This window comes from Andrena cerasifolii, chromosome 9 (assembly GCF_050908995.1).
Source record: "Andrena cerasifolii isolate SP2316 chromosome 9, iyAndCera1_principal, whole genome shotgun sequence".
Taxonomy (NCBI): Eukaryota; Metazoa; Arthropoda; class Insecta; order Hymenoptera; family Andrenidae; genus Andrena; species Andrena cerasifolii.
The window spans coordinates 11245507-11265138 of NC_135126.1; the positions used below are offsets into that span (position 1 = coordinate 11245507).

At 47.6% G+C, this 19632-nt stretch overlaps 1 protein-coding gene across 3 annotated transcripts in view; it reads left to right on the top strand.

Annotated features, from left to right (window-relative positions):
• The window catches only part of LOC143373269 (uncharacterized), a 250056-nt gene that overhangs the window by 188834 nt on the left and 41590 nt on the right, over positions 1-19632 (top strand). For all 3 annotated transcript variants that reach the window (XM_076820371.1, XM_076820372.1, XM_076820373.1), the window contains exon 7: positions 594-759. In XM_076820371.1, the coding sequence (XP_076676486.1) occupies positions 594-759 (166 nt within the window). The remainder of the gene's footprint in view (positions 1-593; positions 760-19632) is intronic.

The window sequence follows — 19632 nt, forward strand, 5'->3', positions numbered from 1 at the left end:
TGCATTCTGGAAAGCTGGAGGCTCCTTTGCAAGATAATTTAACAATCTTCCTTCGAATTTAGAGACTGTTAATATTCGATTCACGAGCCTAGCCCCACCAACGTACATACCACTCCTTCGACGCGGTAGAATAGTTTTTCACCTTGACGCCGAGCCAGTATACATTCGACAGTCACGCACAACGGATCAGAACAGTGTTCCCTCCAGTGTGCTTATTTGACTCTACGTTTAATATCGTCGCGGCAAACATTTATCCACTGTTGTAATATTAATGTTAAGTATTTAATAAAGCATCCTTAAACCAAATTTATAAGGGTGCATAAAATTAAAGTTTTTTTTTATTAAATATAAGCTAACAGTGGATTTTGAAATTCTGTTTCAAATTAATCAATTACGTTACTTCCTGACGTCCCCTTTGACATAATCGCAGTCAAGAAATAGGTGGAAGTTTTCTTGAATTTTTTAGTTTAAACCAGAGATTGTTCTGTGCGTCCTTTTGCGTTTACGAAACAGGAGAAATGTCTGCGGAAGCTGTATTTAAGCGAGCTCCTGTTCCTCGTAAAACTAACATGTGCACACTTGTGTGTTTTCAGAATGCGACTGGGTATACGAAGACACCGACTGCCACGACGGTTGCGTACTAGCCAGCCCCGGATATCCTGGCCTATATCCTCCCAACATTCGGTGCCGCTACTTAATTACTTCCGGGCCACGAATGTCCATCGCAATTAACTTCACCGCCGTGCTACTGCCTGACAAGTAAGTGAGCCGTTTAAAAGTTGCTCGGCCGTTACTTTCTCAATTTTATTTCTCAGTCAAACAGGGAACAAGATTGTTGGATAATAAATACATGAATATTGCAAATATTAAGCGAGAGAGTATAAAATTCCTCGCCAAAAATATGTTGCAATTAAATTTAAGCGCCCTCACTTAGGGAAAACATTAATATTGATTTTCATCTCTACCAGCTATTTTATTAAAGCTCTTACAGAATCGAATAGTACTTCTCAGTGCTGCAGTCATTTGTTACGCTTCTTAATAGGCTAGATTAGACTTTTTAATACTTTCCAAGTCAATTCGTTGCCTTAAGTAGGATATGAAATAACAAGAAAGTAGGGTTTCTAAGGCCTTTAGGCCTCTAAGTAGACGCCTCGTTGTTGTGTCACTATAATTTCTGCAAGTAGCATATCCAGTCACTAACAGAGATTTCTAGCGCTCGGCACGTTCGCAAATATTTAAATAACGCCTCCACCTCTAGAGAGATACTCCCGACAGCGTCGCCCCGTCTTCTTCGTGCTCGCTTCAAACCGCGACACAGCTGGTTTTTCGAGAGCAAATTGTACATTTTAATGTCGACAAATAGGGAAACTAATTTCAGCAGAAAGCTCCAGCTTTCAGGGACCAAGTTCTCCACGAAATCTCAGAATACAGAACCCTTAGGTGCTAATACGTTTTCATTCCTTTCTATGAATTGTCGAAAGCGTCAGCCTTTAAAATAAATAAATAATAGTAATTATTATATCTTGCAAAACAAACATTACATAACACAACGAATAATTGTCTTTTTACACAAGGTACGTTTACCTCTCGTACCTGATACGTCGAATACATTCACTTGGTAAAGATAGTGTTGATTCACAAAAGATAGAAGAGCTAGCAATTGTGTGGATACATCTGAAATATCAGACGCGGGCTACGATAGTGAAGCTACGCGAAGGATACGATACATGGATAACGAGGGGCTGAATACGTTTCGCCGATCAGAGCTTAACAATTTCCAGCGGCAGTCTCCGTTAATTTCGGGTGATCCGTGCACCCTATCGCTTTAATCCGATCTATAGTTGATCTGGGTTAAGAAGCCTCACTTACGTCGCTAATGAGCAGAGACTTGCTACACTCTGCTCGAAGTAGGTCGTGATTTGATGGACCGCCATCGACCTGCGCCACTCAGCGAAGATTCTCCGACTCCGTTGCGATTACCATACATATACCCCGCGGATAATGGACCGAAGTTACCAGCCCGGTAAATTGTCGAAGTTCTAAAACTCGCGGCGACGAGAAACAGCGCTTTCATACATATTCGTCTGGCAATGAAATAGGAAATTAATTAGTAGCACACGAATCCATGCTGCGCGCCGAGGGCATGCATATTCCCCCGTTGCATTGCAAGCACGAACTACGCGTTAAGGGATCAAACAATTCAGCTGGATCTGTATTTCAAGTACTGGGTGAATCAGCTGCTCTACAACCCTTATTACTACGCTCACTGCACCTCCCCGACATCTAAAGGGACATCTAGCATTGTCTTAATTTCGAGACGTTAAAGTGACGCCTGCTTGGCGCGAGAACGCGTGGCTGGCGTTCAGTTAGAAGCAGTTGTTTAGAGCGTTAACGAGGGAGCCGCAGCGACCGTAAGGCTCGACAAAGCGAAAGGGCAGATCGTAATTTCCGTTAGATTGAATGAAGGGAAAAGAGCGAGACGGAGAAAGAGGGGAATAATCACGACACAAGCGGGCGACGCTGGTACTGCGGACGTTCACTTTTTCTCTTTCAACATCTTCATTGCTACGACTAGGTTTTTATGACACCAACTGCTCGGAAGCGCTTACATATGAGAAACAGACGTTAAAAGTACACCGAGCACTTCCCACCCCTTTGAAGCGTGAATACGCGCGCTCGTTCTTCACCATTCCGCGCGCCCTTACGCGCCCCCTTCGCGTATCAGTTGTCCCGCTCCTCGTCGTGACGGACAAAGGTTTTGAACGGCGGCTGTAATCCGTCGAAGACATCTCGCCCGGATATTTCGAGCCGGATGAAGCGCGAGGCGTTTCAATTTCCGTGCTCTCCTTTGGCGCAGCTTCTGCCGCGGATATATTAATCTGTGAAGTTCGTGTACCCCGCGATTTGTTAATTACGTCCATGGAAAAAGAATGGAAGGGGAGACAATAACCGTGATGGAAGGTTTTACATGTTTTACACGTGTCGGTCTTTTTCGGGTCCCCGTGATGGGCTTGGTTCACGCGATGGCCAGAACGAAACGCACCGTGAATAGCTTGGTCTAGTTTCGTGGTGACATGGCGTTTACAAGTAATTTTGGCTAAGGGAGTGACCATTTTACCACCTTGCTTTGATCAAGAGTACGTGGTTGCTATTTTCAGAAATTAAACTTTACAAGAATTTGTCGAGGGTTTACGTGGACCTGTTGCTAAAGAAGTAGTCTAGTAAATGAAATTACTTATCTATGAATTTACTTAGTTGTCGAGTTCATTTTTCGTTTACTGAAGCGAAAACTTCGAGATACCCAGCTTGCCTTGTATTTTGCGTTTTCTACGGTATTCCAGCGCGGTCTGCCATGCAATTTTTAGTTGCCCTTCTCTAAAGTCGAAATTGGAATTGACTTTCCTCCTTCGAAAAGGGATCAAAGGAACTGCTCTCAGAGAATATCACGGAAGAAATATCCTGTGCGATCGTTCTTGGCGCCGGGCGCGACTACCCAAATCCGATTGCATTTTGACTTGACGGGAAGAAAACGCGCAAAATCGTTCACCCTCGGATTGCCGAATGTGTGAATTTCGCAGAACAGGGAATATGCTTGGTACACCTTAGAAGTCAGGCTTCACGCTGCTCGCGGAATACCTTCTCGAGCTTTTGAAACCGGAAGACCTTTTCCGCCATTGCTGTCATTTAAAATCCTACCCACCGTTCCTCTTTACTTTCCGTCTTCCTAAGAGACTACAATTCTCCGCGAAGAATAAGTTGCCTACACGTGAAGCCCAGCTTTCAAAAGTTCACACTTTTCTCAGGCGTCGCGCAGTAAAAAATTCCTGCAAATTCCACTGCTTATATTTCCCCCGTTTCTCTCAAATTGCAGCATCTCCCGTGACCCGTCCCACGATCTGTGATCTATCGCTCGCCAACTGCGAGGAACCGCTCGAAAATTTCGCGACCGCGAGGAGGCGGCATATTTACGAAACAACCGCTTTCTCTTGCACCCGGTGGCAGTGATAAATTTCGCACAATATTCAGAGCCTCTTCGATTCCCAGCCAGGGCATGTAACGACGCGTGACGAGTCAGAAAAATTCCCCGAGGATAAAGCTTATTTTTCGCCGGCTGACGTGCTCGAATTTCTAAACGGCCTCCGCCCTCTCCGCGCGTTCCCATCTCGCGACCAACCCACCGACATCGGCCGCCATCGACCCAGGCCAGGATCACCTCCGGGGAAAAGCGATAATAAATGTTTCCGCTTTGCCTGGCGGATTGTAATTGTTTCGACGTTCGCGGCTGAAATCCCGCGACGCCGAAACTTTCGATTCCGTGAAGTGTCTTGTACTTTCCCGCAATACCTCGCGAATTCCGCCGCGTAGTCGCTGGTCGGCGTTCCGACGCTAATTGAAACGCACGAAATGAACGGCCGCGTCACGGCGGAGCAGAACAAACGAGCACACGCCGGAGTTTGTAACGACGATTGCTATCCACGCGACATCGCTCGCTCGTGGCAGCGTTTCGTTTTTTCATCGCTAGATGGAAATTCAGAACAACTGGAAACTGATTCGCGAGTCTCGTGTTAGCGTTGTTTTGCGAGGGATTCCAGAGGTACACGAGTTGCTTTGTGAGGCAGCGTGGAATCGATCGCGAGACGGAGGGAAAGCGCTTTCGCGTCCGAGACGGGAGGTTGCATAAAATATGGACAAACGCTTGAACGCGGCGGTGAATGTGTGATTTGCAAAGCTGGTTAGGGGAATTAACAAAACGAAGGCGCAAAGTGTGGAAAGCTCCTTTTTCTCGTAATGCGACAGATTTCTTTAAGAGACCCCGAGGGCGCAGCGCGCTGTAGCTTAAGGACACTTTAAGCTAAGCTAAAGTTTTATGGAAAACGCGTTTAAGGTGTTCATCTTCTTGGCCGCGTACCGGGCCACCCAGGGCTAAAATATCCAGGTGTGACAAAGTTTTACGAAATCAAATCGATCGGCGACAGTCGTTAACCCAGTTTGTGTCTCACGCCGCCTCTGAAAGTCGCCGGATGTTTGACGCAAAACTTGTCGGTGGATAATTAACATTACTCGCGCTGCGCCGTTTTCGCGCGAGTTGATGTTAATAGACAACCTGCTAGCGCGCCTAGAACTTTCCTAATCAGCAGGCGACGCTTTCCGGCACGTTTATCGAGATCCTGTTAATTCTGTAATTATCGCCTCCATGTAACGAGCTACGCGTAATATCCCCGATGCTTGTTACTCACTGCTGTCGTCGCAACGACTGTTCACCACAGTTTCAAAAACTGGAAAAATTCAAACAGCTGCTATCCTACTCTTGCCCATTTAAAACCGAAAGCCACTTTCGTTCACCTTTAAATACGAAAGTATAAGATCGCGAAGCGGAAACTTTGAAAATTCTGAACAGCTGAATTCTGAAAATCAATTCCTATTAAATGTAGGTACTGAACAATAGATTGCCTCTTATACCAAAGGATCTTATCCTCAAAATCTTCTCTTATTCTATATGAAACGTAATCATGTCGGTAGTAGTCGAAAGGAAATCGACTTTCTATATATCCTGTCCGGTATGAAAACGTGCTCAGGAGGGACTCAAAATCCAGGAGTAAGTCGATCCCAGTAGTCTACTGCGAGGAAGGGACAATACGTTCCACGTGTTGTAGCCGTTCGAGTTCCCTTTTTCCCCGGTGGAATGTAAACTGGCGTCCCAGTAACGACCGGGTAACTTGCTCGAACATCTCGTAGGGATCAGCCTTAAAGGATTCAAGGTGGCCAAATGTACGAGGCGTCTCTCCCCCATCCCCTTTTCCCGATTCATTATTCAGACCTTACTTTCTCCCCGCCGTTTGAGGGACGGCGATCGCCGTCACCCTTCGCCGTTCAGAATTCACGCTGCACATTGGAGTGGTGGGTTTGAAACGAAGGGGTTGCTGGTGTAAAGCTACCACCCTCATCCATGCAAACGTCGAAATTATTCCAACTACATCGCCGGGAACTCTGAGGCAGCGATTTCTTTTTTTTTTTTCTTCCCTTTTCTGTTTTCTGTTCACCTTCTTCTGCCCGTGCAGCGCCCTCTTGCGTTCGCTTCCCCGTCCTCGAATGAGAAAAGGGGCCTCTTGCGTTGAATGCAGACACGATTCGTGTGATATTCCAAAATTTCGGTTGGTCGACGTGCGCTTGATACATGACAGGCTGAACGTCATCGATTTCACGTCGTGACATTTTATTTGGCTCAGTTTCATTAAATTTCCCAGCCACCAATAACGTCTCGCCAGCAGACTGGACACTGTGGATCGTTGTTTTATTAACGACGCATCGATCTGTCATTGCTACCATAAAATTGCAAGTTTGAATTTTCGGTTGCTGGTACCTGTCAGCCCCTATCGCATTTCCTCGTACATTTTTCCCCCTCTGTTAAGGTGTACACTATGCAGAGAGCATCGAGTACTAATTCCCCTCCGACTTCAAAGTTGTATCTCTGTAAATTCTAATCAAGACCTGAAGCTTCTGTCCACCCCTCCACTCGCCTTGGTCAATAAAATGGTATCTTAGACACAACGTAATACCAGCGTGAAGAACTAGGAAGCGTTCGAACTCCTGTGATAGAACTTCGCGGAGCTTTGGCCTGAACTCTCGTGCCTCGTGAATTGTTTGGACTTCGTATCGCGTGCTAATGGTACTTCAAAAGTGTTTGAACTCACGGGGCGAACTTCGGAGCTTCCGAACTCTCCGCAGGTCAGAATTCACCAACTTTGAAATCTCCGTTGAACTACTCGACTCTTCCGCCGCACTCTTAAAACCTGAACCCGCGCGAGTTGATAACTGACTTAATCGAAATCCCACAAGCTCGGTACCAGGGCGGAGATCGCGCGAAATGTGAAGCACACACCGTTCCCTCTGCCATCTCTGATGGCCTCTGAAACCATCGTAATCGTGAGCAGTGGTCGCGAGACGTGGAAAAACCAGCACCCTGGTTGATCGCCGAGTTTAACGAAGGGTCTTAAAACTGGGGGTGAGTTAACGCGCTTGGTAGCTGTGACCCTGGCACGTTTTGCTGGTCGAATCGAATCTTCCACCTGAACGATGGTACAGGCGTGAAATAATGGCGCGCCTCGCCGTCGTCTTTAGCGATTCTCGTCTGCTGGAATTTAATAAGAGCCGCATAAAGTTAGGGGCGGATTCCCGTTTATTCGAGACGGCTTGCCGCGTAGCTGCGAGCAAGGGGAAGTGTGTTGCCCCGTGGACAAGCTTCCGTGCGTGCACGTACGCCCAACCCGGTGTGTACACACAGGCGTGCGCGTCTGCACGTAAAACGAAGGGGACAGGGAAGACGGGGAGGGGTTGAAAGCTTTTGTACTCCCATTCAGAACCACCTACACCCCCGCAAGCCCCCCTGGCAACGGTAGCCTCTACTCGTTATTGGCTGTTAGTATACGACAACGGACCTACAGCTTTTCTTCTCGGCGAACCTACGTTTGCTTTGGTCTGTGACCGTCGCTCGTGCTTTAAGCAGAAGCTTTTGGGGATGGACGCAGCTTCTCTTGAAATCTATCGCCCGATCGGAGGTATCTGGTTCGCTGATATCCGTTACACGCTGAACAGTAGACAGTGGAAAGTTTGGAGGCCAGTGATGGTCTCTTTGGGCGGCGTGTTGATGGAAGAGGTTCCTCGAACAGTTTACGAGTTGATGAATAATGGGTCGTAGACGATCTTATAATGTGTCTGTTAGTGTTCCTTCTCTTGGTACCCTGGAAACGCGAATATTCTATATTACAAAGGGTTAGAGAAACACTTGCAAGAGTGGGATGCTGTGTTACAGAGGCGTCGGCGAGTGAAAAATAAGGGAAGCTTTCTTGGGCGATATTAAAGCATTATATTGAACAATAGAAGCAACCTCGTTACTCCGAGCTGAAGAACGACAGAAGAAAGGGTATCGTATTGAAGAAATTTTTAATTAAATATCTTTACGGGTGGCGGCGGGGCTTTCATACATTAAACATTCAATGCATAAGTGTACGTCCAAACATGTAACAGCGTCGCTACTTGCGGCCGGGGCTTTCGGAAAAGTTCGCCGTGAAAAGCAGCGCGTTTTTACGTAGCACGCGCCGCGACTAGGGGGAGGTAGCTACGCGCGGTGTGCCGTCGCCGCCCATAAAAATGCTAAAGCGCCAGAATTTACATACTATTAGCGATGCATTTTCGTTCGCGGCGGGGCGTGACATCGGCGGACATTAATTAAATTAGCCCGGGCCGGCGTGTTTCGGTAATTAATGAAGTGTCACGAAAATCGAACTATATGCAGGGGGCTTGCATTGACGAGTCCGCGCGCGCGGGGGTGGTGGAGCGTCGCCGACGCGACAAAATCGAGTTACACGGCGCCCGCCTGCCCCTCGTCGGCGGAAAGTATTGCAGAAATTGAAAATCAGTTTAACGACAACGTTATCCCTTTACGGGTCGAGTATACCATTACGCGGACTGTAACTGGGCCGCGGGTGAAACGAATTTTAACCACCCACCCCCGTTGTTTTAAACGACGCCGAATTATTCCCTCCCCTCGTCGTTCAGCCAAACAGGAAATTTGCTGCTCACGGTGATAATATCATTCACTTATCCTCGCCGAATGTAGGTGAACGTAACGTACAGGCTGCCGCGGCAAACACTGTCCCGGAGCAATTCACTGCTCTATAACGATGCAGGACAATGCCGGGAAATTTTCGTACCCAGGATAACTGGAAAGTTATGCAGCTATAGGTGTCTTACAAGTTTGTACTTTACCGTGCAACACGATCGCTCGAGCACGTAGCCCTTTGATTGTGTCGGGCGGCGCGGGAATGCGTTCTATACCGCGCTATTATACTATAAACAGTTGCGCCGAATGGGAGCCAGCGCCTCGAAGTTTCGCAGGAATTGATGCTCAATTACCGCTGACGCGTCTCGAGAATATCCCCTCGCATTTGCAGTCTCGCAGTCCCCTCCCCCCGCCGAACCGTGACGTCGTAACGAAACGTCACGTCGTAAGCCAGTAGACGAGATTATTACGGGGAGATGCACAATTCTACGTGGACGCTTTAACGCTGCTGGGACGTCGAACTCTTCCATCCCGACGCCTCTTCCGCGCCGCGTCCGTGACACACGCCGTTTCTACGGGCCACTAACCGAGCCCCCTTCCCAGCGCCGTTGCGCCGAATGCATTTTGCATACGCGGGTAGGGGATGAAATCGCAAGATCAAGCGCCAGCGAAAAGAACTCCGCGAGAGGGCACGTGGCATTTTAACGTATCTCTATCAGAGGTAGAGCTGGCGCTCTGAAAGTTGCGGCGGACCCCGTGCCACTTTGCGAACGAACATTTAACCCTTTAACTGCCGGTACTTTTTGCGGCATGTTTGTTTATAAACCGCACGCACAGTTAGAGGGTTAATTAAATTTCCGATGTCGCGTAATTCCTATTCACCGAGTCACCGGGACCAAATTAAACAGAATCACACGCTAATATGACCCCGAGGTCTGTGTCTACTTCAAGCTGGACTACCCTCGTGTAGCAGAGTAGTCTTCACCGGTGGGACTCTATCGCAGCGAAAGGGTTAAAACGCTTTGATACTACGCGCCCGTGTATTGTTCGCGGCGTGACATTGTGTATTCAGGCCCTTTCCTACCCCTTGTATGTAACGTCGCGCACGCTAAAGAGAGATTCTCCATGTCCGGAAGGCGTGTTTCCTAGCAGAAGATAATTGCCGTATGCATTGTCGGGGTTTATACGTGAGCTATTACGGTGTTGTCCTACGAATTTCGCGCTCCGTTCTTTTCCGTCCTGCTTGTACCCGGCGGAGAAATCCCTCGCGCAAACTCCGCTTCCCGCGTTGCCGGTGTACGCTTTCGTCGGGGGTGGAGGGTCGGTTTTAATTTGCGAAATGAATTCTTGATGGTGCTGACTCGCACGACATCGGACCCTTCGTAAATCGGGCGTCGCTATGTTTTCGCGTTCAACAGAGTAAACGCTCGCCCCCCCCTTTTCCACGTGTTAATCGCTTTTTTTACGAACGAATCTGCTCCGGAACGAGTTATCGCGCTGGGCTCTTCTACACAGGCTTTCGATTCATCGTCGTTGTCTTTGATGCTTTATGTTGGGAATGAACGGGACGCGAAACGTGGGGTCGCGGAGCGGATGAAATTGAAATCGAAACTCTAGCTTGTGCCTTCGATATCGTGATACGAAACGTTGTTTTCTGTAATAAAATTCTGTAAGATAGTTATTCTAAGATGACGGACTTTACTTATTCCTATCTTGGCTCATTGTGAAATAGAATTTGATACTTCTTACCATAACTTCGCTTTAGCTGCGCGCCCAATGGATCAATTGATTATCCGATCATTGATTACAAATTACGCGAGTAATTTATGTATTTAGCTAGCTGCTGTTGAGCTCGTTTGTTATTTCTGTAGGCCACAACAGGCTGTTTAGTAAATTTCACGCGCTGAGAAAGGAAGAAATAGTGGTCACCAGCGGTTGGCACGCAAATTCCTGATATCGAATATTCGAACCCAGTGACCAGATTTCCCTGCGAGGTCCCTCGATATTTATGCGGTTATTTACCTCGCCGATCGAGCGCGGGGGAAGAGGGAGACGGTGGTTTTTACCCTATCGCGTTGAACCTGCAATAACGTCCGGCAAACGAGCATCATCAAACTTTTCTGCCGATGTAATAACGGCCGACAATCTCTGGCATGGATTTTGCAATAACTTCGGGACCGCCTGCATTTTCAAGCGCGTTTTAAAGAGTGCGCGAGTGCTGTCGATCGCTCGGGCCAGCGTTGTGCAATGCTCGATGACATGTTTTATCCGTACATGCTTTCGGTATTCTTTAATTCCTGCTGAAAATATAGGGCGAAACATATGTCCTTTTACGCGATATTAAATACAAAAACTGTCAACCTTCGTTCATCAAATTCCTCTCTGAACATTGCCTATGGGGAAATGTCATAAAAATTCCTACTGCGATTATAATCGTCGAGCACCGTCGCACTAATATCGGCATACATGGCAGGAAAAATTGCTTCACCCAATCGTATGTCAATTTGAAACACGGTCGAATAAGCCCCACTATGATTCGCGTGAATCTCCAGAACCATACATCGATGTTTATTAAAAAAAAAAAAAAAAAAAAAAAAAAACGATATACGCGCGTACATGGGCCACCACTCTCTGTTTCGAAAGCATTACGTTCCCAGCGACGACGACTTTACCATTACCGTATCCAGTGGCCTGGTTTTTTCGACCACGATAAATCAAGACCGTAGCACGGTTAAACAAACTGCAGCGATTTTCCCGCGCCCCCGACACTCTAGCTCAAAATTCGGCCGCGGGAGGAAAAACGACGAGGGAGCGAAAGAAAAATGGAAGGGAAAATATAGAAACGAATCACGCATCGGACGGTCGCAAACAAAAATACAAACATAAATCCCGAACCGTCCAGCCCCGGCACACTGACCAAAATCTCCCCCAAAGACTGGCGAGAATTTATGCATTTATTTACCCTCCAACACACCAGCTCGACCGTGAATTTCCACCGATAGATCTCCTTTTTGTCCCGCCGCCTCTGCAACGCCCTCGATATGACCGATTATTATCGGCAACTACAATGCGCATCAGCTGCAAGGTGAAACTATGTAACACTGTAATTTCAAGGGTGGCGCGAATAGTCGATCGACAATTTTCGAGGAATTATTGAAGGTTTATTCTAAGGTAACATGAAAATTCATAGCGTAAATTGAGTATTATCACTGCCGACTTCTTTGTATACATATCCTCTTTCTCCACCGCGTGACCAATTGAAAAGTGCAAACTTCTTCAGCGAACGAGAGCCACAAGTTCAGATCCCGGGCCAGTGTGCACTGATTAATCGATTCTTACCCCTCTATCACGTTGAGGAATAAAATTTACCCCCTGTGAGTTCATGCCTTCGCGAAGCTCTCGATGTAAAGTCGAAGAAAGAGGGTACCGGGGCTATCGTAAATCGATACGCCCCGGGATGGCCACTTTCCAGGGGCTACTGCTCCCGTGGAAAGGGTTGATCTGAACCGTCATCGTTAACCTTCGTCCACCATTTATCGCGTTACGTGCAGACGCGCGTCGTCGTCATATTGCGACGTTTATACGACGCTCAACCCTTGCGAGCTGTGGTCGCGTGGCTGTTGCACCGGAAACGACGGGCCAGGCCCGCATCCTGTCCCCCCGTGGCTCGCAATATTGCGAGCAGGGTAGTTTGTAAGGTGTCCAGAATGTCGTGCTGTATCTTCGTGTAAAGTGTAAACCCGCCTCGAAGATCGAAACGTTAACTGTGCGACATCCTGGCGCAGCGTTTCGGGAATGATTCTCTTCCCTGATATTGGACGTCTGTATACGTAGGCTACTCCGAGTAGGCCGCTTCACGGTTTCTTTCGCCGACAAGGAGGCGCTCTACGAGTTCTGCGTGCTCTATTGGATCACCTATGTTCGTCACTGGCTACCGTAATATATTTCATTGGATTTGAAACTGAGGGGCAGGAAATTCTTCGGATTAAACTGCCAATAATATCTCCAGCGTCAAGAAGATCTGATCGGACCATTAAAAAACTGAGTATAGTGTGGTGTATCGTTAAAAACACGCAACGAGCGTGAAAGGTACCCCACGGTTTGAATTACCATCCACGCATGGCTGTGAAAAAAATCGCATTTTTCCGAGATGAAATTTTTTCTGCGACCGCCAAGAACTCGCCCTAAATTCGTGCACGTAAAATTACCTCTCGCCGGTCATAACTTCCAGGCAACTGTTTCGGAATTTCGTGCACGGAACGACGTCGCGAACAATTCATTAAAAAATGTATTATACATTAGTCGCGACAAAAAATTCCCTGCCTCGAGTATTAGCCCCGGTGCACACTAGCTGCATGCGTCATTTTGCAGCCGCGTCGATGTAACGTTGTGTGCCAGCAGTACATACATGTATATGGAGAGAGATACATATAAAATATATGTATATTTTGCGGCAGTATTGTCGTATTGACGCCACTGCAAAATGACGCAGGCCGCTCGTGTGCACTGTGCCTTATATTAAACATCCAGCGTAGCGCGTCAGGAGCGCCCAAACTTCTCGTAAAATTCGTTTTACCGTGGCTCGTTGAACTCGAAGAATTCGGAACGGAATTTCGACTTCCACTTCGTCCACCTCGAGCAGTCAAAGGTGCGCAAGTTGCTCCTGGTTGCTCGTAACACGGCACCGAACAGTCTGTGATCAACTCACGTTACGCGCTCATGGAATTGCAAGTAATTCTATGCGTAACGCGAACCTCCCGAACCAAAGTTGACATCGCAACCGCGAGGGCATTCGTAGCCGCTAGCTTGTAAATTAATTTACCTCCGATTGCCCCTCGGTATATGCGTTATTAATAAACGATCGGTAGGTTCGAAGCTAATAAGGGTCGCGTCGCTGCAAATTAATTAATAAAAATATATACATTACTCTGCCATTACGGTAATACACCGCTGATCTATACATTAAACGCGTACGCGGCGGTTCTAATTATTAATCACGTGAATAAGCAAACACGTCTGTGTTACAAACCGTGAATAGTTACAATCCATATTAGCACCATCATACATCTGCATAACCCGAGCACACGGCGATACACGATTTATTATACGGGAAAACATGAATTCGTATCCCAGCGGACGTTTAAACTTTAAATGTCGCTTCAGTTGCCGCGCTTTCGATACCCGTTTACCTTTGATACCCCGCAAGATATTTCCCCGTGCTCGTTAAAACGTATCGTTGTCCCGCGCAATTACACCCTGGAGGAGCAGAGAGTGAGAAAAAGGGAACAACAACTCGGAGCCACGGGCATTGGCAATAATCTCGGGGCACTCGGCGATATCGCGAACACGTTCAGCCGCGGTTTGCATTACCTTCAGAACGAGAATCGTCGGGTCCAATTATGGCCCCGGTGCACTCCTCGAGGAAAATATCTATGAAGAAGCTGCCAGCTGATAATCGGGCTACTTTGCATTCCCTCCCCGGTGAACCGGCGCGGAGGAACGGGGACTCGAAAGAAAAGGGACCGCTAACGGGACGGCTAGACGGAAGGAAAAGCGTGGAAAGCAAGCTGCGACGAGCTGGGAGGAAGGAAAGGGGAGCCTGTCCCAGGAGGAACAGCTGCAAGAAGTCGCTGATAAAGAGGAGAACGGCGCCGAGAGTGGTAGTAGTTCGGTTATTTAAATCGTCGCGACGCCTGATTGGTCAAAGCAATGTAAATGCTCGCCCCGTCCTTCCTCGCCGTGCCCGGCCGACTCCGTCCCTCCAGGAGTCTACGCCACCCACGGCGACAATTTCGCTAATGCGAATTTCACCTGAGGGCCTGACAGCGATTTCAAGGGTGACGAGAGGGCTTCCCTGGAGAAAGGGAATGGGTTCATCAGGGTCCTTCCACAGCCAGACTTTCATCCCTCACCGCTCGATCCTCCATCTAACCCAGACCAACCCACAGCCGTTCCTCCCGCCCGTCCCCCTGGTTCTCAAGACGTATTGATTTATATCCTGCCACCCCATGGAAAAGGGATAAGACCGCCGGGAAACGAGATAACACCGTGAATTCTTGCCGAGCCCTTGCAATCTGTCGGACGATAACTTCTGCCTCGACGCGTCTCGACCGGGGTGCTTTTGAAATCGGTACACGCAGACGTCGAGTGGCGTGTGACGCGGGACTCGTCAGGGTGGTACGAATGACGAGGACGCGAGGATTCAGGGCTCACGCGTGCGACTGGAGTATCACCAAAGTCGATCTGTCTCAGAGGCCACAGTTTATGCGTTGGATACACCATTATACAATTAAAGTGGAGATCATTAGGACAGTTTCTTTAAAGTTCTAAGTCAAGCTTACAGAATACATTTTCCTCGAATTACATAATCGAGTTACGTCCCGCGGTAAGCGCTCGTGTAATTCGTAATTTGGCATTCATTTGGGAAGATTGCACGACCACAGTGCCACAGTGGTTCGTGGTATATTTTCTTTAAATCCGGGCGAAATGGCGAGGCTGCCGTCGCGATGTATGCATCTTTTCTGGGGCTGGCCCTGTCACCGTCATCGGCGCAGACAACCTTAAACCACACGGGGTCCACCACTCCGTGGAGCTGGTTACCCCTCCCAGTGCCGCAGAATTAATTAACACACAGCCTTGCGGGCGTACTGTAATGCCAGCCACGCCTGGGATAGAAAATCTCCTGAAAATAATCCGAAGACCGAGCCTCGAGGGTTTTAATAAGCTACCAAGTATCGAAGAAAATGATGGAGGACTGTTATTAGCCTCCTCGCCTACCCCTCGCCCGCGACCGAGAAAATTTTATTAAGCTCCTAAGAGGTATGTCAACGCTGTTGCTATCGGTCCCGTTACGTAATTTAAGATTGATCGTGATACGATCCAGAGCCTGGCAGGGGAGTAATCTGAAGAGGGAAAAAATGGATTCTCCCTACCTACGTGGATCTTTTTGAGACTATTCAGAAATCTAGAGAAACAATATGGGTGAATGGGAAATGTGGGGGATAGGGGACACAAGATTTATGGTCGAGATATAAGATAAGGGTGTGCTGAGAAATGTTTCTCGCTCGATTACGCGACGCTCCATTTTCCTCCTTTATTGTTTATTAAAAAAGTTGCAAATAGGGCAGTAGGCTCGTCTCACTTCTCACGAATAATTAACCTAGCCCAAGTTCGAAACAGCCGCTACATCAAAGAGAAGAAATTTTAATGTACTCCATCACGATCTTCTTAAGACAATTACAAAGCAATACAGCCAGCCCTCGCAATCTGTAACGTTTTGGTCTAATTCGGTTGGATCCTCGCTAGGAAACCATCCAGATAATGAGTTCGAGTACAGCCAGACCGTGCCGGAGGAAATCTCTGTCGGATTCAACCGCGCCAGACAGAGCTTGTTCTTTTACGCCGAGGAACACAAAGCTCCGCGGACTTTCTTTTAATACCAACGAATCCTCTCAGTGCCTGTAGAGATCGTCCAAACCTGGCGTTTAAATTAAATATATTAGCATCGCCCCGTACACCTGATGCAATCAAGAGTACCATAACAAAGACTGCCTCACTGTCAGAAGAAGGTCTCCTATGTTAAACTATGCTCTTAAGAAGTCAGGAACACGTAGGCTTTCACGCGACTCAACCGAAGACGACTTCGTCCCTGATTAACTCCGGGAAGAAACTTCCCAGCGAAATCATGATCAATGCCCAGACACGTGACCACGAGTGGTTTATAGCCGTCACTACAGGGCCAGCAAGAAGAGAGTTCGAGCAAAGCCATTAATTCGTACGTGTTGGTGTCAGCCAAGAACGGATAAGTGCGCCCAACGGAAGATATATACCTCCATTTAGGCGGAGATGGGACTTACTCGTTAAAACCAGACCTTACACCAGCGCGCGCTGTGGCTCTCTTAATAAATTCGCCGGCCAGCTCTGTACTCTGAACTCCGCCGAGATGTCGAGCGTATTAGAATTATACTTGGTATCGATCATATCTGGGAACTTCCTTTTCCCTCGCTTCCCGCACCGACCTCCGCGATCCCGAAGAAGAAACTCGTCGCTTCCACCTCGTTCCCTCTGTAATTTAAATATCCGTCGTTACCGATTCGACGCTGAAAACGCGATGAAATAGGAAACTTGGCTGCAGGCGGCGTCGCTTCGACGTGAATTTTCCTCTCGATATAGTTGCCTCAATGGGCCAGCAAGTGGTACGAGTAAATTCTCCATTCGAGGGACGTTTCGATAGATTTAGACACTTCATATCGTTAGATAAATTGCAGCGCTACGGAGAACAGGTACAAGTGTGATCAGCATCCTAATTGCACAGACTTCTTCGCCGATCCAAGTTCGTTGTAAACGTCATCAAACGGAGAAAGAAAACAAACGTCCAGCACGACCCTGCCGGAACGTGCACTCAACCGTATGAATTTCGCAGGTGGCAGGACGGGAGGGAATAAATTTCCTGAATGGCCCGATTCGTGAAAGATAAAGGGGCTCGATGTAAATCCATTTGCATCGCTGATTCCTGCGAGAAATCCCGTTTAATACGTGGTGGACGTTTCGCCTAACCGTGGCGTCGCGCGCATCCAGTTACTGTACATATAACAGGATTGATTTTGCAGTGATTCTACGTGAATCGAATGCGCCAGTTTTCCTGACGGCTTCCGATTCGCCACGGGCCCCCGCCCCACTGATATCGCTGGTGTCCACGGAACGCGCAACCGAGACCAACTTCTCTGCTGACCCATCGTAATCCTATTTTGACGGTAGCGTTACATAATCCCCCGTAACGACAACATATAATATTCTACAGCAGCCAGGGGACGTTCCCATTGGCTGGTAAACAAGGTTGTAAATCAGACGACTGTTGCATCCCGCGTGTTGCACTAATTTGATTACAATCGAGCTAACTGTCGGGAGAATCAAGTTGGACGCGATCATCGCGCTTGATTAATTGATATTCCATTGTTACGATACCCACCGTTTGCTACGACCCAACGTTTATTTAATTGCAGAGGGCCAGAGGGGATGGCGATGAAATATAAGCAGCCGTGAAATTGCCCCGATCTCCCGATCGACGATTTCGCGATCGCATCCGCCGTGTGGCTGGCATTTTTATGATTCCGTGTTACTACGTGTGGCTTTGTTAGCAATACGAATCAGCGGGGCGGAAACTGACAGCATTAACCTCGCACTAGATCCTCGCCTCTGTGTCTCACGAAACAGATCCTCATAATCCGTTATGATCCCCATTAATGCCGAGAAACATTACACATAGCTTAGAAGGGCGGCAGTAGTTTAAGCTGGAAAACGATAATGAAGTTGCGCTGACAGCACAACGAATGATTGTCGTGCCGCCTACAATAGCCAGTGCTTAAAGCACCTTTATTCTATGTCTTTGAAAATTTAGATACAGTTTAATTTACGTACGTAATCCTTTTCGCGGGTTATCCCTGTTTTGTACGTGAAAAAATTTCGTGTGATTTTTGTGTTACGGGGTGCTTCAGTGTACATCGCTTAAATGGAGACACACGGGGGGTTGCGACGAGAGTGCAAGTGGGATTCGTGGATTTATGAAACTGCCGAGCTGTAGACATAATGCAAACTCGGTTTCGATCGTCCTTTACTCGCGATCTGCTTTGAAGTGCTTGATTCAGAAAGCCACCCGTCAAAGCTCGGTTGCCCGGTCTATCCGCTCTGCAAACCCTCCGAACAGCCCGCCGTGACGGCCGAATCGTCGAGCAATCTGACGTAACTCCGTTTAATGCACGGAAATTACATGCGCCGCGCCGCCACGCGTAAATTATTCATAGGCGACGGAACGGGCCACGTGCATAAAGTCGTTTCAACCCCTGGCTTCGCTTTACGCTGGTGCACTGGCTAGCTGGATTATTTTCTTTCGCTCTGGCGCTTCACGTGCACCTCGTCTGTACAAATACGCGCGTGTACCAATGCGTTTGATTTCATTATGGTTGATAGCGATTTAATTGGGGCTGCTCGGCGTACGCGCGATCAGCTGTCGCAGTACGCGGTGTAAGAAAACATTGGGGAAGGGAACGGAGGGGAACGAAGTCGTGCGATTCGCGATTTTCATTATTGATCTCCACGAATGTCGCGGGTGATTGCTTTTAGACATCGGTCGTTGTGGCTATTGGCTACCATGGTTCACGACTCGTCTTTGTTGACTTTGATCCAGTTTGGATCGTCCCGCTCGTGTCTCATAACATGAAGACTGTCAGTACGCAGTTTCATGACCCCAGTGTCCACACTCTATTAGTAGCGCATAGTCAATATTCACTGTCACGGTGAACCGAAGCTAATTAATTGTTGCTGTCACGCTCCTCGATTCTATGACCAACAGTATGCCTAGGTAGTTAGCCTCTGCACCGACAATTGATGGTCGCCGTTATTGGGTACTCGATCTATAGACACTTTGAACGATTCTTCCCTCTTTCGGCAGCTTTCATTTAATACCACTGTCGTGTAGATTTGCCACAATAGATAGCCGATGACTCCAGACACCTGAATTTTGATTTGGAGAGTGTTTATTTCGTCGTACTGTGGTGGATGTTGATAATTTTGTTAGCAGATGAAATGGTAGAATTTTCTTTCTAAGCTAGCACTTCTAACTGATTCTATTAACTTTACAGTGGCCTCTGGAATCGCTAAGCTGACCGATCGAGGTTTCTAACAGAAACTGCTGGTTATACAGTGTCGCGGAGCGGGGAAAGCGCTCGTTAAATTTCGCTTATACGCCAGATAAACCGATAAAAACTTTCATAAAGATTTGGTAAAGAAGATAATGCATAGAGCAATATTTGTCTATTCTAGAGCTTACGCTGCCGAAGGTTTTACGAGCCTGCTTTATGATACAGTAAACTTACGCTCCATAATACCTCCGCCGATTTGGCGATAAACCACGGCAAGATGCAGGGAATCATTATCAGATAATAGTGAAAGAAGGAAAATTCTGAAATAGCATATTGCGTCAGGGAAATCGGCGCTCCTTACCTTTTAATTTCCTCCTCTTAATTTCACATTTCAACAAACATCCCGGTAATTAAGACTCATCCACGTCTACGCGA